Below are 26,129 nucleotides of genomic sequence, written 5' to 3' on the forward strand. Positions count from 1 at the left end.
AAAATTGGGGCGTACCTTCCCTTAATTTGCTACTTAGAGCTTAAACCACTGTTTTAGGATGGGTCCTGTTTCAGTCTGGTACTACTTTTAGATTTGATCTGTATATTAGGGAACTATAAAGCTCACTGTTGCATGTTTACTGCAGGGTCTGGAGAGCATGAATCAGTTGGAATAAAGTAAACTGTGATCTGTGGATTCCCAGCGCCCTCCCTGTTTATAGTTGCATGGAATTTGGCACGTGGAGGTGAAGCTCACAGTGGGCAGTGAACCTCTCGCTGGCTGGAGTCACATCTCTCTGTGCTGAAGTGTGTGGGGAGGTGACAAGTTTCAGGCTCTTCATTTAATCGCTACTGTACCCAGAAGCAATGCAGACTGTGAGCATGTACCTGGTTATCCAAACGTCAGTCTTGTTGATGTCCCCAACCCCTCCCCTTGTACTTCTACGTACTGCCAGACATTAGTGTGTGCAGAGATGCATCCGATACCAGCCAAGGAACACTTGTGTCTCTTAGCACATGGGTTATTATCTTGCGTATCATGGATTTTCCTGGGCTATAGCTCTATTTATTATTGGTGTCATACATTGGGGTCTGAGGGCGACTTTGTTTTTATAACTAGTAGCTGTAGGAGAGTAAAGACAAAAAGAAATCATGTAGAGCCATCGATGATCGATCCCTGATGTTGGAGTGACTACAGATGCGCCAGAACACTTGTATATGGTTGCATGGCTGTACAGTTTTATCTGGTTTTACAGTTGTGCCGGTGTGTGAATTACACAGCTTACATTTGGGATATTATTTTTGCAGGTCTTTAAATAGAAGCTTGAGTCTCCTGTGCGCTGAGTTACGGGGTGATGGGGGGCCTAAGAAGAAGCGTAAAATATCGGAGGAAAGTTACAGCGATCAAGACCACTCCCACAGAGAGGTGAGTTTTATTGGCAAAGTATAGCTAATGCAGGAACACTTACCTACTGTGCCACACGACAAGACATAGAAAAATTATACTTGCATGTCCGGGGGTCTCTGCAGCTCCTGGTGGCCTCCCCTCCATCTTGTCACTGGTTAAGGGGCTACTGGGAGGCGCAAGGACTGCTGGGAGATGTAGTTCTCTTAGCGCCGGCTACAGGGAGGATATTTACTTACATGGGAAGAAGGAAACTTCCAATTGCTTAACTAGTCCTCACAGGCGAGGGGTGGGGGGGTGCGCCGCCGGGGTCCCAGAGCAAATCTACCCCTCCGCTGATTATTCCTAAAATGAACGATTTTATGAAAAATCAGACTTGCTCTGGAGGTGCGAGGGAGAAAAACCTGCCAGCGTTCAAAAACTGAAAAACCCTGCACCTAGTTGAATAGAGCAAAAATCCCGCAAATGCATGAAAAACCCAGCAGGTGCAGGATTTTTGCTATTCTAGCACCTAATTGAATATGCCTCCAAGATGCTGATTTCAATTCCTTAAGTAAACAAAAAAAAATCATCTCTTGTTATAACCAAAAATCTGTTAAATTTGAAAGTGTGTTGGTCAAATTACGTCAAACAATCCTACCAGTGTTCATGTTCTCATACACTGTCAGATGAGCTGTTACAACTGTTTTATTACTGGTAAACAATCTGGTTTTCATTTTTGTGACCCCTGCATACATCTATCTGCACCGATTGTGGAGTGGGATATGGGGATAGCTCCTATAAATGTTTTTTTCTTCTTTCAGGTTAAGGTGCACTGTAAGAAAATGGTGTGTCCTCAGAACAAGCTGGTATCCAAACTGGCACGTAAGGTTTCTCAATTGAAGAGCAAGGCACTGGGTTCTAGCACCAGCACTTTCCACCATAAGGAAGTTCTTCCAACTAGCAAGATGCAGAAGAAACTGCCACGCCACCGAGTTTCATGTCTAAAGGTCAAAGAAGGAGCTGAAAGGAAAGGGCAGGATAGACCTAGGCCACCCATTAATTTGGATGGAGCTGGGGAAGCAGGTGGGGGTTTTTATCATTCGATTTTCTGATTTATTTTACGTTGAATGTTTAACACAGCAGAATAATGTGGCATTTAAACATAAGCTGAAAAAATGTGTGCATAATGTATATGTATACGTACGTGCTTTTACTAAGTTGACAATACATTAACTAGATGCTGTTTGGTACATCTTATGTAGAGAGTTGCATTTTTAAAAACAATTGTTTTCTCCTCTGCAGATGAAGACCATGATGAGGACTCAGACAGTGAAGATGGGGAGCAGGATCTCCCCGGATTGTCCAGCCTTGAGGCTAGCATATCTCTTAATACTCCTGGTAACTCCTCACTGGTGGGTCCTTCTGCATCTGCAGTAGTGAAGATGGAAGCCAACCAAAAAGCAAAAAAGAAAATTGAGAGACAGGGACTATTAGGTGAGCTTTCTGGACACAACAAATCAAGATGTGGCAACCACCACCTCACTTTAAAAAAAAAAAAAAAAAAATTCATTATAATTGTACTTTTTAACATTTTCAGGTTCGTGCTGCATTGCCAATCCCGAGAGCGAAGTCAAGATCCGCAAGCGGTCTGCTAAGCTGGAAGTTCGATCTCATCCTGGCAAACCTTTGAAGAAGTCCTTGAATCATAAGGGGAAACCTGAAGGGAACATACGGCATAGAATGCTATCTGACACCCGGGCTCTGACACCCAACAAGAGTGTGTTCTGTGCTCCTAACCACCAAGGACTGAAAAAGGACAAATGTAAAAATATCCAGGTCTGTTAACAAATTAAAGTGTATGTATTTGACGTAGATACTTCAAAGTAATTTTAATGTAAGGCTTTGTATTGTACACACAATTCTGCACTCCTTTAAATAGGTATGTCTTGTGTAACTTTTCATTTCTTCTTCAAGGTCCATAGGGATCCACAGGGATATTATGGTTGGAGACCAGGTACCAAACAGTTAAAGCTTCAGCTCCCAGGATGCCTTGGGTTCTCCTCCATATATACCCCGCCCCTAGCCATAGGACTTCTGTTGTTCATTTGGTACGGCAGGATCAAGACGCACCTCTGTAACAGGAGACTGCTCTGGCAGTCCTAAGCTTTTTTTTTTTTATGTTTTATTTTATTTTGTTTTTGGGTTGGCAGTACTAAGCGTCTGAATTAAGACGCATATTCTGCGACTCCATCTACCTCCACCAGGCCACAATACCAGTAACTGGGCTGGTGATTTCGGCGAGTCGCGGCTAAGCTTGCTAGCCGCAATGCTGCGATCTGGACTGCAACGGGATGTACGGAGATGTCAGTTAAGACTATTCCTCGCTTATGGGGAATCGCGCGCGGCAGTCCTTGCTTCTGGTGTCAGAGATGCACCAGAAGCCGCTGCTGTCAGGGCCTGGGATTGTCCGTGCCCTCACTACGCCACCAGGGCCTTTATTGTCTGACGCCGGGGATCGGCAGCCTAGTGGAGGTAGGCGCTCCCCCGGCAGCTCCGACCCAGACGCAGTCCCTGCAAAGGGTTTTGCGCATCTGGGTTGCTCCGCCTACCCTCCACGTGTATATGAGACTCTCACAGTCCTTGGTCAATGCGCCCTGTAGCTGTTCGTCTCAGGAGGGTTTGGGTCAGTCTCCCTGTATACCTCTCCCTTGGTTAAGGTATATATATAGTGCTCTATATCCTACTATTCCTTTGTGTCTGTTTAATTGATTTAGAGTCAATTGTAATTTTATTACATATGCATTGTATGTGACTGTTTGCTAGCTGCTGTATTGACACTGTTTTTATTTCTTTCCGTCAATTATAACTGTCAATGTTTTTCTCTCCGTCCTCTTGGGGTGGAGGTCTTTTTCTGAGTACTTCATTCATTAAGATTTTGTGAAGGCTGTCACATAACATTGCAATTATTGCCTTTATTTTGAACATGTCAAAAGATAAAGGGATACAGGAGGGGGGAGCCCTCTGTGCTGGTTTCATGTAAATCATTTACGGCTTATTTGTTACCTCAGGACATTAAGGATGGTTTGTGTGTTGTCTTTTATAAAGAGCCATCTAACCAGTCCTGTTTACCTGTCCCTGGACAAGAGCCTTCTTGGGTATCCTCTTTGTCCCAGGAAATGAAGCAGTTTGAGGATCGTATGGCTGCTCCCACTATGCCTCCTTGGATGGGGTGGCCACAGCATGCTATGTTTGCACCTCCTATGCATTTTTCCTGGAAGGATGTTGATGGCCATTCTAGTCAGAGTATGGCACCATCTAATGTTAATAGCAGACCGGTAGTTACTAAGGCGCCTAAGCGCAAGTTAGCTTTTTATCAGTCTGCTCAACATATGGATTCAGATGATGGCCAAGGTTCCTCTCCAGGGTCTAGCTCGGGGGAGGACGACCATCTGTCCACAGTGGATGTTCCTCCTTTGGTGAAGGCGGTTAAACCAATCCTAGACATTACGGATGATGAACCAGCTCATAGTAAGAAGGCTCCAGTTTTTAAACACCATCGGAAGGTGGTCTGAACTAAGCCTGACAAACTTTTTTATGTGAATCAGCGAATAACATCGTTGTATCCTTTCCCGGCTACTGTATGTGCTAAGAGGCAGGTACCTCCTACTGTGGATGCTTATGTAACGATTTTAATAAAAAATGCTACATTGCCTATTCCGTCTGCATCTTCCCTGAATGATTCCACGGATAAAAATATTGAGGCGTGTCTTTAAAATGTGTTTTGTTTTTTTTGTTTTTTTTTCCATCTGGAGCCTGGGTAGCCAAAGCGGTTGAAGAATGGATGGGAGCATTGGAAATTCTTTACCAAATGCTACAAGAGAACAGATGATGTATATCTCCCATATACGGAAGCAGTTTCCTATCTGGGAGAAGCTGCTGTAGATGCTGGAAGTTTAGCTTCTAAAGCATCAGCAACTTCAATAGTGGCATGAAGGGCCCTTTGGTTAAGATCCTGGAAAGCTGATACAGGATCAAAGAGGGCGCTAGAGGTTTTACCTTTCTATGAATAAGTACTTTTTGGAGCAGCGTTGGATAAAATATCTACTCTGGAGACTTCAAAATCAGCAGGTCTGCCATCTACAGTGACTATAAAGTCTAGACAGGTTTCTTTTGGGTCCTTCGGTTCTCAGGGACGAGCAAGGGAACAGCCTTCCTCTAAGGCATCTAGTTTTCGCTAAAATATCAAGGTGACAAGCTTCTAAGCCAGGTAACAAACCCTCTGCATGATGGGGTGGGCCTCCTCCTGGGGGAGCCTAGGGTGGGAGGCCGACTTCTTCAGTTTGCGGAATGTTGGCATCAAACAGATGCCTGGATGCGAGAAGTGGTCTCTCAGGGGTATGCCCTCACTTTCAAGAGGCATCCTCCCCAGAAGTTTTTTGCACAGATCCATCAGATGCGGTCAAGGTCTTGGCTTTTCAGGAAGCCATTCACACCCTGCTGCAGGCGGGGGTAATAGTCCTGGTTCCTGTGTCGCAACAGAGAAGGGGTTATTATTCCAATCTATTTCTGACTCAGAAACCGAATGGGGCTTATCACCCTATACTAAATCTAAAGACCCTCAACAGTAACGATACTGGATTTAAACCTCTATACGCTGCTACCTATACCTTCTACATCCTGCCTATACCTTTTACATCCTGCCTATACTTTCTAGAATTGTCGCTATTTGCGTACGCAGTCATACAGTAAATAAATGCCTTCAGACTTTGAAATGTGTTTCCAACGCACAAAGGTGGTTATTCAACATAAAAACAGTAGGTTACACGCTGTGATCTAAAGACAATTTAGCGCAAAGAAATCATACAGACCCAAGGTACAGTTATACATATGCACGCGCTCTGGGACCAGTTACCGGCATCTACAAGAAACATCCGTCAACAGCATCAGCAAGAAGACTCCAGATTGGAGTCTGAACGCACATATATACTCTTAACAGAAATAGGCAACACAATAGGCAAGTTTGGCATGATTCCATTGGTTCTCCGTCACGATGCTTCTGTTACAGGACATTTAACAGGTCACTTCAAATGGACACAGGTCAGCCTCCAACAGCCTTTTGTCTCCTTTTTCCCGCCGCATGCAAATCTAAGCTGCTAACATTACATAGTACATTTTAGTGTTTTAACTCTCTACTGTCCATAAGTTGCGAACGCATGTTGCGATCTTCTCACTGATGGCACCGGAAAGCTGTTGAGACAGAGTAGATCAGTACAACACCAAACACTGTTTGCTTATCATGTACTAAACTTTAGATATCAAATAGTCTTTATTTCACAACATTAGTAATAAATGAATAAACCTTGAATATTACACTTTGAAGCTATGGAACCTTTTATGTGAGTGTGCAGTGTGTAAGTATTAGGGGTTTGGGAAAAGACGCTAGTTAGATTTATGTAGTGAGGACTTTTAACTTGGGGCAGATGCGTACGCATGAAGCTAATAAACAGCGTCCGTATGCGGGGTATTATGCATTCGCTAATGTGCGTATTTTTAATGTGTATGGGGTATGGTGAAATATGTGATCGCATGATGCTAATAATAGCATCGCCGTATGTACTTAAGTGTGAGTTTCTCTAAAATGGCGCTGGGCGGTCATTCGCAAAATGGCGTTGTGCAGATCTCATTTTTTTGAAGATGGTGTCTTGTGGCCATTCGCAAGATTGCGTCGTTCCAATCTAATTTTAAACTGATTCAATTATCCAGCTTCGACAACAGGTTTATCCATGTACTCAAGTTTCGTATGGAAACTCTACGATCAATTATTTTAGCAATGGAGCCGGGGGATTACATGGTTTCCCTGGACATTCAGGATGCATATCTGCATATTCCTATTATACCATCTCACAAGCAAGGTTTTTCAGCAACATTACCAATTTCAGGCTCTACCCTTTGGCCTATCTATGGCTCCCCCGGGTTTTTACCAAAATAATGGCAGTCATGACGGCCTATCTCGGGGGGGTCAGGGAGTCAGAATTCTGCCATAGCTGGACGACCACCTGATAATGGCACAGACTCCAGTTGTTTTACAAAACCATCTTCAACTGACCATAGCCTGCTTACAAAAGCACGGCTGGGTCATCAATTGGAAGAAGAAATCATTCTCCAACACAGCAGATGGTACATCGGGGAGCTCTTCTGGATTCTCGAGCACAGACTTTTTCTGCCAGAGGACAAGATTGTGGCCCTATCGTTGCGAATATGCTAGCTGCTTCAAAATCGAAGGGTATCCATTCTGCTAGCAATGCAGGTCCTGGGATCAATGGTATCCACCTTCGACATGGTGGGGTTTGCTTCGTTCCATTCCTGGCCTCAGCAAAAGTTGATTCTCTCCAAGTGGAATGTACCATATCATCAGATAAAGTCCAAGAGGATCCTTCATCACTCCCTCCTGTGGTGGCTGAGAAGGGATCATCTGAACAAAGGACGCCCATTCTGGATTCCAAATTGGGTGCTGCTCACCACAAATGCCAGTCTTCGCGGATGGGGAGCAGTGACAGGTCATCGCACCTTTCAGAGAAGATGGACAAATCAGGAAAGTCATCTGCCAATAAGCATTCTAGAACTGCAAGCAGTATACAAAGCACTTATCAGGGCACAGGACCTGCTTCAGGGCAAGCCGGTCCAGATCCAGTCCGACAATGAAGTTACGCAGCCATGAAAGGTGACAAGGGTTTTGATTTGGGCAGAATGTCATCTTCCGGCCATCTCGGCAATATTCATACCAGGAGTACTCAATTGGGAAGCAGACTTCCTAAGTCGCCAGGACATACACGCCGGAGAGTGGTCTCTCCTTCCTGGAGTGTCCAGAGACCCATCAGCCGCCTTCGTGGATGCACTGGCAGTATGATGGGACTTCAAGCTGGCGTATCTCTTTCCTCCGATTTCCCTCCTGGCAAGAGTTCTCTGGAAATTCAAGTAGGAAGGCGGAACAGTTATACTGGTGGCTCCGGCTTGGCCCAGACGTCATTGGTTCACCGACATACAGAATCTTTCAATAGACAGTCTGTATCCTCTTCCTCTATGGCAGGATCTGCTAACGCAGGGTCCCTGCCGGTATCCGGACTTACCTCGTCTGGCTTTGACGACGTGGCTCTTGAATCTTCCATCTTAAGAGCAAAAGGCTTTTCCAGTTCTGTAATTCAGACTATGCTTAGGGCACGAAAGCCTGCCTCTGCCCTCATCTATTACAGGGTCTGGCATTCTTTTGGTCAGTGGTGTGCCCACAAAGTATGATCCTAAGGTGTTCAGGACTTCCAAGATACTGGCTTCTCTCAAGGGGGGTTTAGACCACGGTCTCCGCCTGGCTACTTTGATTTTCCACCAGGGCTTCTTCGTACAAGGGAGGGTTGCATTCCTAAAGTAGTGTCCTGTTTTCATGTGAATGAAGAAATTGTTGTTCCAGCTTTTCAGGCACCAGATCTTTCTGTAGGTGAAGCCTCCCTGGATGTAGTTCGTGCTCTCCGTATCTATGTGGAGCGCACAAACTTAGAAAATCAGATGCTCTTTTTGTATTATATGGTTTTCCCAAATGAGGATGAACTCTGTCAAGATGGCAACGCATGACTATCTCTCAGGTGTGCACACAGGCTGATCTCTCCCTGTCCCAAGGACGGTGACAGCACATTCTTTTCTGTCTGTAGGGCCATCGTGGGCATTTAGCTGTGGTGCCTCTGCTAAACAATTGTGCAAGGCAGCCACGTGGTCTTCTGTCCACACTTTTCTTAGGTTTTATGGCTTTGATTCTTTTGCCTCTCTGGATGCTTCCTTTGGGCGACGAGTTCTGCTTTCTGCTCAGGAGCGTCCCCCCTCAGGGGAACTGCTTTAGGACATCCCATTGTATCCCTGTGGATCCCTATGGACTCCTTTTCTTCGTAGTCCATAGGGTCCACAGGGCACCCACCCTGAACGCATCTGGCTGTATGTGTAATATTTTTTTTTTCTTTCATGCCCAGATTCCTTCATTTTGTGTAAGAGTGTTTCTGATGTACGATTGCTCTTCCTTCTCCTGCCTTGAGGCTTGTTAATTAAACTGAAGTCCTATGGCTAGGGGTGGGGTATATATGGAGGAGGACCCAAGGCATCCTGGGAGCTGAAGCTGTAACTGTTTGGTGCCTGGTCTCAAACCATAATATCCCCTTGGTATCCCTGTGGACCCTATGGACCTTGAAGAAAAGGAGTTATCTAGGTAAGTCTACCATAACTCTTATTTTTTCAATATAATAAACAACTTATGTTATTATCAAGCTGGCATAATTGTAGATAAGGAATAACTGTGAATTGCTTGCATGCAATCATCACGTAAAATCCCAGTTTACAATTGGAATCCTATTATTCCCTAGAGTGGCATTTGGGTAGCTATTGCTTCTTCAGCTTTATTGCAAAAGACTGGAATAGCATGATGGGACTTGCAGTTTCATAATAGCTGGAGAGCTTTAATGTTATGTATTAAAAAAAGTTTGTTTTTTCCCCAGAGAAAGAATGGAGTGCTGAGCCTTTCCCTGACCACTCGTTCCCCCAAGAATCTTTTGAAAGATGGGATAAATATGGGCAAAATTAAGTCTAAACAGGTAGGTAGCGTGGTCATTGATGATTTGTAGAGTATGAGCTGCTTCATAGTTGTGGGAATAGTGCTACACATGGCACTGACAGTAATGGTAATGCTTTCAAATGGCACCACTTTCTAATTCTTATTTATCCACTTAATGTAAGAATTAACATTTCCTGGTAAATAAAGCTATATGTATTAAATACGTGAGCTCTATTACCAAAGTGTATCCTTGTTCAACCACCTGGAATGTAATACATTTTCTTTTCCATTTATACATTCTTATTGCTTGTAAACTCTTGGTATGTCCCTAATTTAACAAAGTTGCCATGTTCCCTTCTGTCCAGGAGCGAGGACGTGCAGTTAGTAGACTCCTGCAGAGTTTTGCTGTAGAAGATGACTTCCAGTTTGATGATAATAGCAGTTTTTCAGAAGGTGAGGAGGAGGCCAGCTCTACAGGCAAGAACAAAGGTGAGACAGTGCTACTGGGTATGTGCCTGGCAAATGGGGACTCCGAAGCTTATTTGTTAAGGGAAGACAAAGTGTCCCAACTCTCATCCAAAGCCATGTAACAGCCTGATGCTGCAAAAAGCTAACTACCACTGCAGACTGCAATCCTCGTTAATGTTAACAAGGACTGCAGTCTGACCCCTATGTACCACTTTTTGGAGTTTAGTACCTTTTGGTTTACACCATCATTAGATGGCTTAAACCACTTTAAGCCTATGGAGGCATAAAATCCCTTTCCCCGCAGCCTCTACCCGGCTCCTGAGTTATGCGAAGTCTCAGGTTCCAAGACTCCTCCGATACCCTGGGAATGTAGCTATTGTTACCGCTGTCCCTGAGAGTTACAGTTAGCACATAGTGGGGATAATCATGTTAAAAATGATTTATTCTCACTGCACAATTAAAAAAAAGATTGCAGTACTTCCATGATTTTTAGTACATGTGCCCCTTAGACCCATATATTTCTGCCTTCTGCTAATTCTTACACTACTTTCTGACTCTTGCTTCTTGTACCTTTTACATTTGTGAACAAGTGGTAACATATGGCTATTACAAAGCATTTTTTACCTTCCTAGCCTAGATCAGTCCTTCCCTGTAAGGTAATATTTGTGATGTTTCTAATTGAAGGAATTGTTTTTTCCAGCTCACATCTGCTCCCTCTCCAAGGTGGATCTGAGGGAAGGGTTACACGTTCTGATACCTAAAGAGGACAACTTACTGTATGCAGCCAGTATTCGGAGTCTACAGCCCCCTGATATGTAAGTGGCCACACTCAGCAATGCTTGTGATTAAAAGGGGGGAAGATTAGGGGTAGGGAGGGTCCTTGTGAAAAAAAGGTTAGGGCATGGGTCTTCAACCTTTGGCCCTCCAGCTGCTGTGGACCTACAGATCCCAGGATGCCCTGCCACAGTTTTAGCATGCTGTTATATCAAAACGGTGGCAGGGCATGCTGGGATGTGTAGTTCCACAGCAGCGGGAGGGCCAAAGGTTGAAGACCCCCTGGGTTAGGGGCTCCTGGGGGGGACTTAGGGTTAGGCACCCTCCTGGGAGGGTTAGGCTAGGGAAAAGGGGGTTAGGGTTAGGCACACCTGGGTGAGGTTAGTGTTAGGCACCCCCCGAGAGACTTAGGTTTAGGCTGCGGGGACGAGAAGGTTAGGTTTAGGCACTTACAGGGGGGGGGGGGGGGGGGTTAGGGTTAGGCAGCCCTAAGGGAGGGTTGGGGGGGGAAAGGGTTAGCGATAGGAAAAAAAAACTTACCTGGTCGGGATCTACATCTTCTTACTTCCGGCGTCGGTATTGGGTTCGCCGGGCTCACGTCCGGCGGTAATTAATACCGATCCCGGACTCCCTTCTGTAATATAATTGCTGCACTCTGCAGTGTAGTTAGCTGCTGTGTGACTGTGTCTCACATGAGAGGAAGTGGGTATAGTCATGAATGTACAGTAAGAGGAAATCATGCCATAGTGTGTCCCTTCCCATATCCTGCAAATGTAAACCTATTCCCATTATATATCCTGCCAAACTGTGCTGGCCCAATCACTTAGCTCCTATCCATTATTTGTGCTATTATTACCCTTCACAAAGACTGGAATGCAATTTTCGTAGTTTCAATTCTGTTTATGTAAATGCTGCTTTTGGTAATGTAGAGTCTCACCCAGTATTGTGTAACATGCTGTTGCCTGTGGGCAGGAAACCAATTCTGCAGTGTATGTGTGTGTATATATATATATATATATATATATATATGTATAATATATGTGTGTGTGTATATATGTACACATACATATAGAGATATATATAAGGGTGTGATATGTATTACCCTAACCCCCCTCAGGGGTACCTAACCCTAACCCCCCCCCCCTTCCCCTCTGCCTAAACCTAAGTTCCATGGGGGGGGTGCCTAACCCTAACCCTCCCTCCCCCTAGCCTAACCCTAACCTCCCAGAGGGCTGCCTAACCCTAAGTCCCCACCCGAGAGCCCTAACCCTCACCGCGGCTCTCCCCTGCGGCGCCCGGCATTCGCTTAATCGGGATGCCGGGTGCTGGTCTCCCGACGTCGGGCAAATGACAGGCGTCTAGATTTAGATGCCTGTCATTCTTCCCTAGTCGGGATAAAGCAGTCTGGAAGTCGGCGGTGGGCATTTAGACCGTCTGCTTCCAGACTACATCCCATACATACATACATACAATCCAGTAATTCGGCATTCCCTGGTAATAAAGATATCTTTACCCCGTTATCAGCATAACATGCTATAATATAGGAGCAGAGTATATGCGGCACTCAGGGGCTTCAATAAAAAACAACACAAGTCTTCCGGTGGTCAATGTTTCAACGGCTGTGCATTTCCGTTGAGACATTGACCACAGGAAGACTTGTGTTGTGTTTTGTTGAAGCCCCTGAGTGCCGTGTGTATGTATGTATATGTATATATATATATATATATATATATATGTATGTGTGTGTGTGTATATATATATATATATATATATATATATATGTATGTGTGTGTGTATATATATATATATATATATATATATATATATATATATATATATATATATATAACTATACATACACACATATACAGACGGTGTAATATGTGATGTCGTGGGTTCGATTCCCACCACGGCTCTAACTTTGTGGAGTTTGTATATTCTCCCTGTGCTTGCATGGGTTTTCTCCGGGTGCTCTGGTTTCCTCCCACATTCCATAAATATACTGGTAGGTTAATTAGCTCCCTACAAAATTAACCCTAGTGCATGTGTGTGTGCATGTGATAGGGAATATAGATTGTAAGCTCTTCTGGGGCAGGGACTGATGTGAACGGCCAAATATTCTCTGTAAAGCACTGAGGAATATGTGTGTGCTATATAAATAACTGGTAATAATATATATATAATTCATGCAATACAGAGTTAAAAATGATTCCCTGCTACTGTACTTTTACTGTGCTAGACTTACAATGTAGTACCGCTTAGTTCTCAATGATCTGCATGCTTCTTTACAGATACAGTGTTGTGATAGAGGGAGAGAGAGGAAACCGACCCCGTGTTTACTCCCAGGAGCAACTGCTGCAGGAAGCTGTGAGTTACTTGTGTGCGCGGGGGATAATGCAGGAAGCTAGGGTCACACACACGCTCTCCCCTGTACAAACAATAGCTGTATGTCATTGTCAGAAGTGACACTTAAAGGAGTAGCATCAAAGTAGAGCTTTTTGTGGATTTATTACACAGGAAACGCGTACTATGTGGTCCAGTCTATTTTTTTTTTTTATAACCCATAGTTATTGGATTACAGCAAGTTGGTAATGGGAGATTTTTACCTGTGACTAAGGGGTCTATGTACTAATGATCGCAGTACAGCAGCGATTATTATGGACCTTACTCGCCAGGGAGATTTTAATTTTTAATAAAAATATCCTGGTTATGCAGTACGGGGAACTCGCAGGGACATTGGTTGTGGCAACCGCTGTCCCCTCGAGTTCTATCCCCGGCATTTAGGAGAAGCGAAAGATTCCCCGGGAAAGCTGACACTGCACATGTGCACAGTATCTGCTTCCGGGTCTGGCCGTGGGCTGCAGGGGAGAGATCGAAAGATCTCTCTCCTGCCCCTGGAGCCTCCATACCGTGGCTAAACTCCGAAAAGCTTCACATTTTGGAGTTTAGTACATAGGGGTCAGATCATAGTCCCCATTGATAATATTGGGGACTGCGATCTGAAGTGCTAATTTTCTGTGAAATCTCCTGCATTGTGCTATTAGTACATAGAAAATGCCGTTTCTGCATAATTTTATGTAAAAAAAACCGCTTCATACATAGGCCCCTAAATGTTTTCCCCAGGATTCTAGCATACCACACATTGTGACCATAATTTGTGGGTGAACCTAAGATAATAGTAGTCTGTTATCTGTGAAGCTGTATACACACGTAACGATTTTGTTAGTGAACGATTTTCGTTCAGTTTTTCCTTTGAAAAAGTGAACGATTTTTTTAAGTCTAATAAACGATTTTTTCAACGATGTTCCTTCCCTTAATGAAAATCGTTAAGTTGGTCAGTCAGAAGTGGACGATAAACTACAAACGGGAACGCGCATGAACGATTATCGTTATAACTCAAACTGAACTATTTTTTGAACGATAACGACTTAGTTCTAGTTAAATCGTTAAAAAAATCGTTACGTGTGTATGGAGCTTGAGAGTTATGTCACCATCTCCTCGAGAGCAAGTCAGATGGGATATTTCACCTGCACACAAGTCATTTTACACTTCTATCAAAAAGTCACGGGTCCGGGTACTGAGGCGGCGTGACCAATCTGAGGAGGCATGGCCACTGTCCCTCTTAAAAATGTCCCCCTTAGCAGCTGACCTGAGCCACTCCAACAACCCCGGGTAATTAGTACATGCTCCCCTCCCCTCTCGGTACCCCTACTACTACCTAGGAAAGTTTATCCCTCCCTCTAGCTGGGGCTGCTCTGTGCAGCGGTTACTCCCCCATCCTTCATTACTTCCACAACTCGAATTCCCCTCCCCCCATGTGCTACCACTTAAATATGGTGAATTTATTGATTTGACTGTCCCGTATTACTAAGCCCTGTGAAATGGCTGCATATCTCAACCTTCAGTTTAATCTGTCTAGGTGGTTAGAAGCAGATATATTATTGGTTGTTATTAGCTAGAGCACATAATTACCCATTATGCTTGGTTATTAAATAAGCCCTCCTTCTCGTCTCTATAAACCTAATAACTAAGTAGTCATCTGCATCACACAAACTAATAAACCATACCTGGGAACAGCAACGTGGCAAGACAACAACAAAAACGTAACTCGCAAAAAAAACCCTGAATGTCCAGTGTGTGAATTATGGAGCGTACACACGGTCAGATTTGTCAGACTTGTCAGATGAACGACTGAACGACTAAACGATTTGAACGATTTGGACGATTTGACCAAAGTTTTGAACGATTTGAACGATTGAACGATTTTTGACTGCATTAAAATGAATGGAATCGTCCAAGTCTGACTGCAAACCCATCAGATGTCAGATATCGTTATCTGACAAACGGGAACGCGCATCGTTGATCGTCCATCGTTCAGGCATGTCAGATATGAACGATTTTCCTTCAGATATGAACGACTGAACGATTTTTAAATCGTTATCGTCCATATCTGAAGAAAAAATCTGATCGTGTGTATGCACCATTAGTCTGGTTAGAACAGCAGTAATGTGTGGGGCAAATAGTTTGCTTTTCTGTACAAATAAACAATAATGTTTGAACCTCTCTGTGCCTGCAGGTGGTGGATGTGAGGCCTCAGTCCAAACGTTGCGTTCCACTTGGGACACGAGTATGTGCCTACTGGAGCCAGAAATCACGCTGCCTGTATCCAGGGAACGTGGTGCGAGGTAGGGAGCTCTCTGAAATTATTACCTAGGAAGGGGGGGGAGCTTCCATTAAATGGAACATCATATTAAGGGTCGGGTACATGGGGTAGCTTATTAAATGATGGGGATATTATACTTATGTTTAGAAGCCTTTATGTATTAATATTTGCTAATCATTTCAGAAAACACTTGTAACATCATTCACATATAGTGCTTGTTGTAGTGATGTTTTATTATTTTCACACGTGAAATGACTTGCCTAAAAAGGTTTCACCCTATTCTAATCACTGATGCATCGGCTATTCTTTCCACGTTACTTGGACTGTGATGTGTGCGAGTTGGCGCCATGAATGAAAGTTACAGGCTTGCATCCAGCCTGAAATACAATTGTACACTCAGGTTGACATGTAAAAATCAGCAATAGAATACAATCTTGCTACACGCTTACAAATATGCTTCACACCTGATGCAGCCTACTGAAAACAGAAATTACATTTATTTACATTTTTCCCCATTAACCTACTTGCATTACCTCTCTTCCTGCTGGGGAGCACACATTTTTGTGAGATACTTATGGAAAAATGCAGTTGTCAGCTGGGGACTCGCAGCAGGAGGTTATTAAGCAGCAAGTCTGACGGATTTGGTAAAATGTCACGCAGAAACACACAATTTCTTATTTTAAAAAATTGCAGACTGTAAAAAAAGCGGAAATAAAAATCCCCCACCTATCATAGAAGACATGCAATCCTGTATAACATCACATCCATCATCTTCAGTTGGCTTTTCCCTCCGTGTTATACAGCCTCAAGAACCCACTCACGCTCAATACAGTAATTGTCACTTGTGGACTGGGGTTTGTTGCCTAGCAACCTGTCCCACTAGCCAACCAGTCACATGACCATTACAGAAATCCAGATTGATTTCTTGATGAAATGAAGGATAGAAAGCACAACAGTATTTTAAGAGTTTATTAGGTTCTATTCATGCTATAGCGGGTTATGAGCTAATAGAGGTCTGTCTCCCCTTTACCTAGTGGGACATTTTTATCCCCAGTGCTGCCAAAGACATCCTTACTCCCCAAACTGTTGTATTATTACACATAAGAATGACACAAGGCTTTGGAAGGGGATGATGGGACAGACCTATTACAGCCATGAAACATAAATACTATACAACCTTATGATGTCAATATTAAAATAAATATGGTAAAGGGAAAATGCATTAAAAATAAAGTAGCCTTTATCACAAAAAAGTACTGCTGTATACCTCATAACCCTAAATATTAAAGATCAGGCCAGATGCAGGATAATAACACTATCCTTATTAGCAGTGAAATACAGCTTTAAAACAATAAGGCCGCAGCCTGGGATGTTTAACTAGTTGAAAGTGCTAAGGCCCAGAGCAGCCAATCTCTCTACCAATAACCTAGTTACGTTTAGATCACGAGATCAGTAAACGCTACAATTAAAAAAAAAAAAAAAAAATTGCATCTGTTTTCCTAGAAGTCACTTATGTAGTTTCCTTTATCACATAATGTTATTAAAAGTAAGCTTTCAGTTACTATATTATCCGTTTGGACAAGTCACAGTTTTCAGGATAACTTTAATCCTGGCTGAAACGTACCAGGTGCTAATGATTGGACGATGGCCATCACTACTATATGTAGAGTGGAATGACAGCCTGAGAATACTGCATACAGTTTATCTGCCAACACTATTATAGGAATCTCCACAAATCATCCAGTAATACAAACTGTCAATCAATACTCATCCTTATATGAGCGTGTATACAAAGCTGTATTGTTCTATTATCCCTCAGGTTCCTCAAGTGATGAAGGAGAGTCTGACTCTGTGACTGTTGCATTTGATGATGGCGATCGGGGAAGAATCTCACTAAACAACATTCGCTTGTTGCCTCCTGACTTCACCATCCAGTGTGAGCGGATTTCTGTCACACACACATTACCCATGGTGTAACAATATACATTTTTCTTTGTCTTAAGTGCGCACCCATACAATACCACTTTTTCTGATCAATTTCCAGGTACAGAACCCTCCCCTGCTCTTCTGTTGTCGGCAGAAAGTCGCAGAACTAAGCGCTTTACCAGTAATACCACCTCCACATCCGAGTCCTCTCAGAACCCAGGCCCTGACAGCCGAGAGACAGCAGAGACCTCTAGGAACAGTGGGAGGAAAGCATCGAGTAAAGAGAAAACAGGTGCTGCTCTATGCACAGTAGTTGCTTTGATATATCCTGATCTGCCCATACACCTGCTTGGTCCTGCTGCTCTGTTACTTTATATCGTACTGCTGTCCCAGCTGGGCTTGGTGATACTTGTCTGAGGACTCGGACGAGGTTGAGTGGCGTGGGCTAGAATGGCGCCTTCTGGCCCTCGCTTTAATACTCCTAATTCCCTACTTTGTTCGTGCCATGGGTCATGGGTGTTTGCACACTTTTTCAGATATATATTTTTTTCTACTCTTGTTTTATATCTCATATTATTGGCTTCTTTATTGATATGTATTCTTGGCTAGATGTATGTTGGTCTCGGTATTAGCTATAAGTTGTCCAACATTGGGTAACATACTTTCAATGCATGTTGACAACATTACTGTTTATTGCTTTTCTAATATTTTTGTTTTTGTATATTGTGTTTCTATACTGTTATAAGTGCTCTGCCTTTTTATAAATTTCTATATGTTGTGTGTAAACTTTTTGAAAATTCAATAAATAACACTCAAAAAAAAAAAAAAAAAAAGAGAAAACAGGTGAACGTAGAGCAGAGTCAGTGAGTGCATGTGCCTTGTGCAATGGCAAGGGGAGGAAAGACAGAACATTCCCACAGGCAATGTGGGATATTAGTGGGTGCAGTACTGTTTGTATGTGGGACTCTTGAGAACATTTCAGATTCTAAAGGTGCGTACACACTAGGCGATCATTAAAGACAGTACAATTACGACATCGTAATCGTACCATCGTTCCTGATCCCCTGTAGTGTCTGCACTGAATGATCAGTCGTTCAGTGCAGGCACTGTCCATCATTCCTGAACATGCCAATCTGTCGTTATCGGCAGATTGTGCTGCATGTTCAGGCGATGGACAATGTCGGAAACTACCAGCGGGAGTGCGCATCGCTGGTCGTTTGAGACATAAAAGTGCATGATTTGTGCACGATTACTGAGCGATTGCACGATTACGATGTCGTAATCGTGCAGTCGCTCAGTAATATCGCCCAGTGTGTACCCACCATTAGGGGTCATTCAATTAGCTCTGAGGGAGGCGAACTGCCGTTGCAATTGCGTGGAAAAGCTGGTAACTGCACCTCATCTTGCCCTTTTGCGTCCCAATCTCACCCTGGTTTTGCTGATTTTTGTCAGCAGCCACGTAGGACTGCGCAAAATCCGCATGTCCAGAGTTTACTGTAGCCTTACTAATTGACACCATATTTACTAAACCAGAGGTTCCCAAATGCGGTCCTCAAGGCTCCGCGACAGTTCAGGTTTTAGAGAGATCCATGGGTGAGCACAGGTGGTTAAATCAAATTGGCTGAGGTACTAATTAAGTCTCCTGTGCTCAACCATGGACATCTCTAGAACCTGAACTGTTGGGGAGCCTTGAAGACTGTGTTTGGGAACCTCTGCACTAAACTATTCTACAACAATCTAGGTGCCGTTGGTAAAAGCATGTCCTCCCATCAGCAGCTGTTACATTTTACACTCAAAACCATTTTCATATATACAGACTATATTAAAAAGTGATACAAGTTGCAAGTACACTTCTGTAAACAATCCATATGGAGATATATATACAGGTATATATATTTTTTTTATTTTTATTTTTTTAAAAGGGTCTGGCACTCACTGATAAAATGTATACTGCACCCCGTTGCCTGCACATGGGCATCCGGACTCCACACCCACAATGGTAAAGATGAAGAAGGTGCGACACTCAGAGGATTTAGTATGCAAACAAGGATTTTACTCCTGTGGTCAACGCTTCAATGAGTTAACATCCTTGTTTGCATACTAAATCCTCTGAGTGCCGCACTTTCTTCATTATTTATATATATATATATATATATATATATATATATATATATATATATATATATATATATATATATAATGCTGACCTACCCTGGTGCAAGATCTGTACTAATGTTAAAGATCACAATGGTTTGAACTGAAAAAAAAAACGATTTGGACATCTTTGTATTTCATTGCTTTATTTTACAGATAAAATGGATGTGTTCAACTCAGGTGCAAAGAATCCACTACCTGCCACCAACTTCCTAGGCCGCTCAACGAACGTGGAATTAATGGGCTGGCCTGCTCAAGGCAAGCGCAAAGCTGGGAATAAGACTAGTGGGCTTCATGATCCTTTCCAGTCACAAGGGAGTGTCAAGAAGCAAAAGTGCCGTGAGCAGCCTCATGTATTTGGAAATGGCTTTGGTGCGGATTCCTTCAGCAGTTTAGCCAACTCGTACAGTCCATTTGGAGGCAGTACCAATACTGGGATTACAACTGGGCAGAAGCCCGTACGGACAAAGAGAGGGGAGAGGCCAGAGGAGGAGGAAAAGGGGAAAGTGGGTAAACGGAAGGCAAATGAGTTCTTGGTGAAACTTGATCATGAGGGAGTTATGTCCCCTAAGACAAAAAATGGTAAAGCTCTCCTGCTGTGTGACAAAGACTTTGGGCTCCGTATTGGACAGAGCTACAGTTCTGCATCAGGACTGACTAAGGACAAGAAGCGAAAGCCACCTCTACATGACCACCTACCCATGGGCTTGGCACTTGGAAAGTACACTGGGCAAGCAGAGTATGGTGTGAACTGTGACAGTGACTGCTCATACTCTGACCATGATGAAAATGAGGGGGGCCTGCGGGCAAGGGTTCCATCTAGATTCCTAACCGGACTATCTGTTTCTTCCTCTTCCTCTGGGTCGTCTTCATCTTCTAGCTCTGGATCCATATCCAGCTCTAGCATTTGTTCTACAGACAATGAGGATTCATCAGAGAGTTCAGATGAAGTGGACTCTACTATGCTCCTACAGCCCTGCCTCACACACCCTGTATCTACCTTGCTGGCACAACACACGGAGGACAGTGGTCAAAGCTCCCGGGGGTGCTTTGTCTCAGGACAGAAAGCGAAACAGAGAAGGAAAGGGACCCCTTCAAACTTTCCTAAAACCAAAGAGCCCATACCTAGACAGCAACGCCTGCCCTCTGTAGAAAATCGGCCAAAGATTTCTGCCTTTCTCCCTGCACGCCAGCTCTGGAAATGGTCTGGAGAGCCTACCCAGGTGAGCATGCTTGTTTCCTCTTCCCCATTTCATCTTCAAGTGTTCAAAAAACATGATAATCAACATAATTTATATATATCACTACAAAATGCATGCAAGAGGTGTAAAATGTTGAACAAATAAACGATGAGAAGAAAAAAAATGCTCTAGATTTGATCAGAGTTTATTGGCTTGTTCTACTGCAACTTACAGAGCACATTTGCGTAATTTTCCTGGCTTCTGTGTGTTTGTCAGTTTTTATATCTTCAAAAAAAGTCAAGCTTTTAATTGTGTTGCCCTAAGATAAATGTATTCAGAGAAGGGTAGTCATGTATGTCCATCTATGAAAACTGCAGAACAGTCAGTAAAATATCTAAAGAGAAGTCCAAACAAAATATCATATTGATTTATAATATATATATATATATATTAATAAATATAATCAATATGATTTATCTTCCTGGAGACTCGGAAATGTTATATTTTAGCAAATAACGATTCCTTATTGACGCCAATAGTGGCGATAAATCCTCATCATCGGGGGCAGACCACACATAATAACTATCTCCCTTAGAAACCAAGTTAAACCTTCCTTAAATTAAACCTTCCTACTTTAAACCACTAGTAGAGAGAGAAAATATATATATATATATATATATATATATATATATATATATATATATATATATATATGTGTATGTATATATATATGTATGTATATATCTCTAATCTCTCAGTGGTTTAAAGAAGGAATGTTTAATTTGTTATACATGCTCCTATGTTCAAGTGAATATATTGGTTATTACAATAATGGGTAGGAGAGATGCTGTCGTCTGTCCATAATTTCCAAGTCTTCATGTAATTTGGGCAACAGTATAGGACCGTGCTTCTCATGTCTGGTTTCTAAGGGACATAGTTATTATGTGTGGTCTGCCCCCGATGATGAGGATTTATCACCGCTATTTGCGTCAATAAGGAATCCTTATTTGCCAAAATATAACATTTCCGAGTCTCCAGGAAGTCCCGGCAATCAATCATTCTAGAGCTTTGTAAATACAGCCATACAGCAGCCCCCATAGAAAGCTACGGAGGCTGTGCTGCTGTTGGATATTGAGGAACTGCGGCTGCTATCAGAGATAACTGCTATGGTCCCTTCATGTTACATCTTGAGGATACGTAATAGTTGCAAGTATCCCCCGGAAACTTGTATTATCAGGGGATATGCATCAAATATACTTTAATAAATAGGCTCCTGAATCAAGGTAGATCTGACTGCCAATTGTTACTGCCTAACATGTTCTATGTCTTCTACCTCTAGAGGCGGGGAATGAAAGGGAAAGCCAGAAAACTCTTCTACAAGTCGATAGTTCGGGGAAAGGAGACTCTGCACGTGGGGGAATGTGCTGTTTTCCTATCTGCCGGGCGCCCAAACTTGCCCTATATTGGACGCATTGAGAGCATGTGGGAGTCCTGGGGTGGCAACATGGTGGTTAAAGTAAAGTGGTTTTACCATCCTGAAGAAACAAAGTTGGGCAAGAGGCACAGCGATGGCAAGGTGAGGCATAGATGGTTGAACTTTGAGAGCTGTCTCTATTGCTCACAAGCTAACTGAGGTCTACCAGGACATAAACATGATTTCAGGTCCCTCGAGGGCTTATTCACACCTATCTACTATTAAAGTATAAAGTGCATTACATATAGGACAAATAAGAGTCAGTGGGGACCAATCATACAATTGTGCGCTTTGCAGTTTGCAAAATGTTTGAATACACTACGTCCTATATGGCAAACATTAGCTAGCACATTGTATTGTGCCTAATGTGTGCCATCATTTTCATGCTTTCCCATTTTCCCATCACAAATATGACCGATCCCTGGGAATCCAAGACCCAACATGGCACAATTTTATTTTTCAACTGCATCAAATACCCAAAATGTACAATATTCATTTAAATTCTGCATTCCTTAGCATGATCTATTCTAAGTCATTGCTATTTCATCACTAGGATAATTAGTATATTTAAGACATGAATTTCATAAAACTGAAACAAGCAAAACATTTTTACAAAAAGTGGTGCACATTAGAAAGGCAGCCATAATCTGATATATTCCTGATATTATCTTCTGTTCCTTCACCCCACAGAACGCGTTGTACCAGTCATCCCATGAGGATGAGAATGACGTACAGACAATCTCACACAAGTGCCAGGTGGTGAGCCGCCAGCAGTATGACAAGATGAGCCACAGCAAGCGCTACCAGGACCGGCAAAACCTCTACTACCTGGCAGGGACCTATGACCCAGGAACTGGGCGGCTGGTGACCGCAGAGGGCGTGCCGGTGCTATGCTGAAATGCCACCAGGAGTTAGCTGGGGAGGGTACCACTTTCTAAACAGCACTTCTTACAGTAGTACATTGCAGGCTCACAGGTAGCATGTACAAATCCAGAAACTCATACACTAAAACCTTACACAACAGTCAGTCATGGAAACTGATACGCACAAATCCCAGCCACCTAAACAACATGTAGTGTGTGTATTTACACACACAACCTAGTGCAGAAGTGACTCATGTAGGTAGAGCTGCTCCTGAAGAGACACGGTTACACATTTCTGAAAACGTTTCATACCCCCATGCTGCATGAGCCAGTTGGGACACCCTGCACTACAGGGGAGCTTTGACATGGGAAATACAAGCATCTCTTCCTTTTTATTTTTGTTATACCAGACCTCTGTTAGTGCAAACCACATCTTATGCTTGCCCTGAAAGTCAGGGCAAGTCTGTGCAAATGACTGGGTTTCAGTTGTGTAGGATGATGTGTTATAATGCTGGACAAATTTGGTAAATCCAACACATGGTCAAACTACCATCGGCCCATTTCATACAAAATTACTCCCTTTAAAATCAGCGGTCTATAACACACTGTGGACTACCAAATCCCATAGAGCAAATGTAAGACAGACCTACTGGTACCAGAAGGGCTACAAGCATTGATGGTAGGGAAGTCCTTAATTTGATACATGTCCAAAGTAAATATGTCTGCTTATACAGCCTACAGTATTATATATCTATTGAAACCTCAGAAAACACTGCTGCTGCCAGCTGGTACACCGTAGCACTTCAAAACACTACAAAGAAACCAAGACCCAAGTTTCTATAGAAACTGTTAGATAAAACCATAGGGTATTTATTTTCCATTTTATGGCACTTGGCAGTCTTCTCCGAAAACATGCAGAGATTGTGTGCCCTAAATCTATACTTTATCGAGAGCCCAGACACAAGGACTATGTAAACTGCTGTGAATCCATTCACAATCAAAATTTACTCAACCTATCTTTAATTCTGAGATGCAAGTATCAAACTGAATATTTCCTAGCAAAATTGCTCCATCCATTTAACCATTTTTTTTTTTTAATTATTTTTTTTTCTATGTGTTTTATTTGTATTCATCCTAATTTATGGTCAACGACCTCAAGTTTCAAGCCATATTCTCCCCAGTACCTCTTAACAGCTTTTCTTCCTGAAAGGCAGGATCAGGTGTAATAATTATCTATTTATTCACTGTGTAAATATGGAATTCTTTTGGAAAGTTTTTATTAACAAAACAAAAAGTAAAAAAAACCTTTAAAAAAAAAAAATAAACTAAAATCAATGTGATAAAAAAATACCCCCCTTATTTTGCTGTCGCTAAAATATAAATTATGCACTGTGTCCTATGGCAAGGCTGGGAATATTAGGAATTATGTATAATTTGTAATTATAAAGGGGGATACAGAGAATAAAAGCACTTGGGAACTAGGCAGGGACTTGAAGTGGGCAATGAGAGACAATTTTTAAGTATCTAAAAAAAATTGTCACATTAAATGCTTTTATTGTTTAAAAAAAAAAAAAAAAAACACAACACCAAATTCCTGGAAATATGTATATAGATTGTCTGAAATATTTTTTTTTGTGTTGTTTAAGACATTTTTTAAGGAAAAAAGTAAAAGAAAATGTATTGGGAATGTCAATATGGTCCGATGGAATAAAAAAGGAAAATATTCTATAAATATATATTATATATATCAAGTGTGGTCTGGACTTTCTTCTTTCCCTCTGAGGAAAAGGGATATTTCCATATATGCAAATGTTGGCCGTTTTTCATACCTTGACCGAACTAGTCATTACACTGTTAAAACGGTATGTGTTGCATGTAATGTGGGTACACACCTGATAGATATATCTGCAACCATCGTCTGTGGTCCCGCTGGCCAGAGGTCGCATCATGACCACCTCCCCGCAGCCTCTGCAGCAAGTGTACGGGCGGTCGGCTGACCGCCCATACACATGGCAGATATATCGGCTCATCGTGCTATCAGCTGTGCTGCACAGCTGACGCAGTATGTCTGTAAATGTCGTTCACCAACATATTGTCTGTACAAATTAGCCGACGGGCACACGATATGTCGGCAAGTGCGTACTCCGCATTAGGATTACTGACAGGTTTAACTCCAACTGCACAAGATAACTAAATTCAGTGACTAGCAAAGCAAATGTTGCAGAAACCAGCTATGCTTCATAGACCAATAGATAAGGCACTGCCTGGAATCGAACCCATGGACCCCAGCGCTGTAAAACCTCAATGCCAACCACTGTGATGCATAACAAATGATTTTTTACAAATAGTTTTATATATTTGAGTAATTGGTAACATACAAGTGATGTTAGTCTGTGTGTGTACACTCACAAATACTCTAGATCGGTGGTTCTTCACATCAACCTTCATGGTTTCCCAACAGGTCATGTTTTTAGGATTTCTGAAAGCGGGAGGGATATTTACTCTCTTAGCAAAATTCATAAACTTACCTGTGCATGACTAAATAAGTCCACAAAACATGGCCATTGGTGATACTTGATGACTGGAGTTGAGAACCCCAGCTGTAGTTGGCCAAAAGTATGTAATCACACAAGTAGTGTTTGACCATATCAGCCACTTTTGTAAGTGCACACAAGTGTACAGCTATGGAATAGCAGTAGAATGGGTTGTGACTTTCAATGTTGCACTGCCATAGGATGCCGCCTTTCTAACAAGTCAATGCTGCAAATTTCTGCCCTGCTGGAGCTATGCCAGTCAACTGTAAGTGATGATGTGAAATGGAAATTCAAGGAGCAAATGGAAAGTGGTAGCCACAGAACGGGACTGCTGAGCTCAGAAGTAAATGAAAATAGTCTGAGTGTTGCAACAGAGGGCAGAGTTCCAAACTGCTTCTAGAACCAACATAAGCGCAAGAGACACTTCGTCTGGAGATTCATGGATTGGGTTTCCATGGCTGAGCAGCTGCCCACAAGCTTCAGGTCACAATGTGCAATGCCAAATGGCTGAAATGGTGTAACTTACACCACCATTGGACTCGAGAGAATACTGCCCAGAGTGACATATCACACTTTACCATCTGGCAATCTGACAAATGAATCTGCATTTTGCAGTTGCC

The 26,129-nt window shown here is 42.7% G+C and overlaps 1 protein-coding gene across 4 annotated transcripts in view; it reads left to right on the forward strand.

Annotated features, from left to right (window-relative positions):
- The window catches only part of BAHCC1 (BAH domain and coiled-coil containing 1), a 132,258-nt gene extending 107,538 nt beyond the window's left edge, over positions 1-24,720 (forward strand). For 3 of the 4 annotated variants that reach the window (XM_088474397.1, XM_088474387.1, XM_088474406.1), the window contains exons 15-28: positions 807-924; positions 1,707-1,968; positions 2,188-2,379; positions 2,483-2,721; positions 9,417-9,512; positions 9,838-9,961; positions 10,641-10,755; positions 13,006-13,081; positions 15,291-15,399; positions 17,197-17,313; positions 17,422-17,595; positions 19,614-20,680; positions 21,978-22,214; positions 22,803-24,720. In XM_088474397.1, coding sequence (XP_088330523.1) covers positions 807-924; positions 1,707-1,968; positions 2,188-2,379; positions 2,483-2,721; positions 9,417-9,512; positions 9,838-9,961; positions 10,641-10,755; positions 13,006-13,081; positions 15,291-15,399; positions 17,197-17,313; positions 17,422-17,595; positions 19,614-20,680; positions 21,978-22,214; positions 22,803-23,009 — 3,133 coding nt within the window. In that variant the 3' untranslated portion in view covers positions 23,010-24,720. The remainder of the gene's footprint in view (positions 1-806; positions 925-1,706; positions 1,969-2,187; positions 2,380-2,482; positions 2,722-9,416; positions 9,513-9,837; positions 9,962-10,640; positions 10,756-13,005; positions 13,082-15,290; positions 15,400-17,196; positions 17,314-17,421; positions 17,596-19,613; positions 20,681-21,977; positions 22,215-22,802) is intronic. The other variant, XM_088474415.1, reaches the window with a different exon arrangement.
- The last annotated feature ends 1,409 nt before the right edge of the window (positions 24,721-26,129 follow it).

The sequence above is a fragment of the Taudactylus pleione genome, unplaced genomic scaffold, assembly GCF_031769625.1.
Source record: "Taudactylus pleione unplaced genomic scaffold, aTauple2 ptg000016l, whole genome shotgun sequence".
NCBI lineage: Eukaryota > Metazoa > Chordata > Amphibia > Anura > Myobatrachidae > Taudactylus > Taudactylus pleione.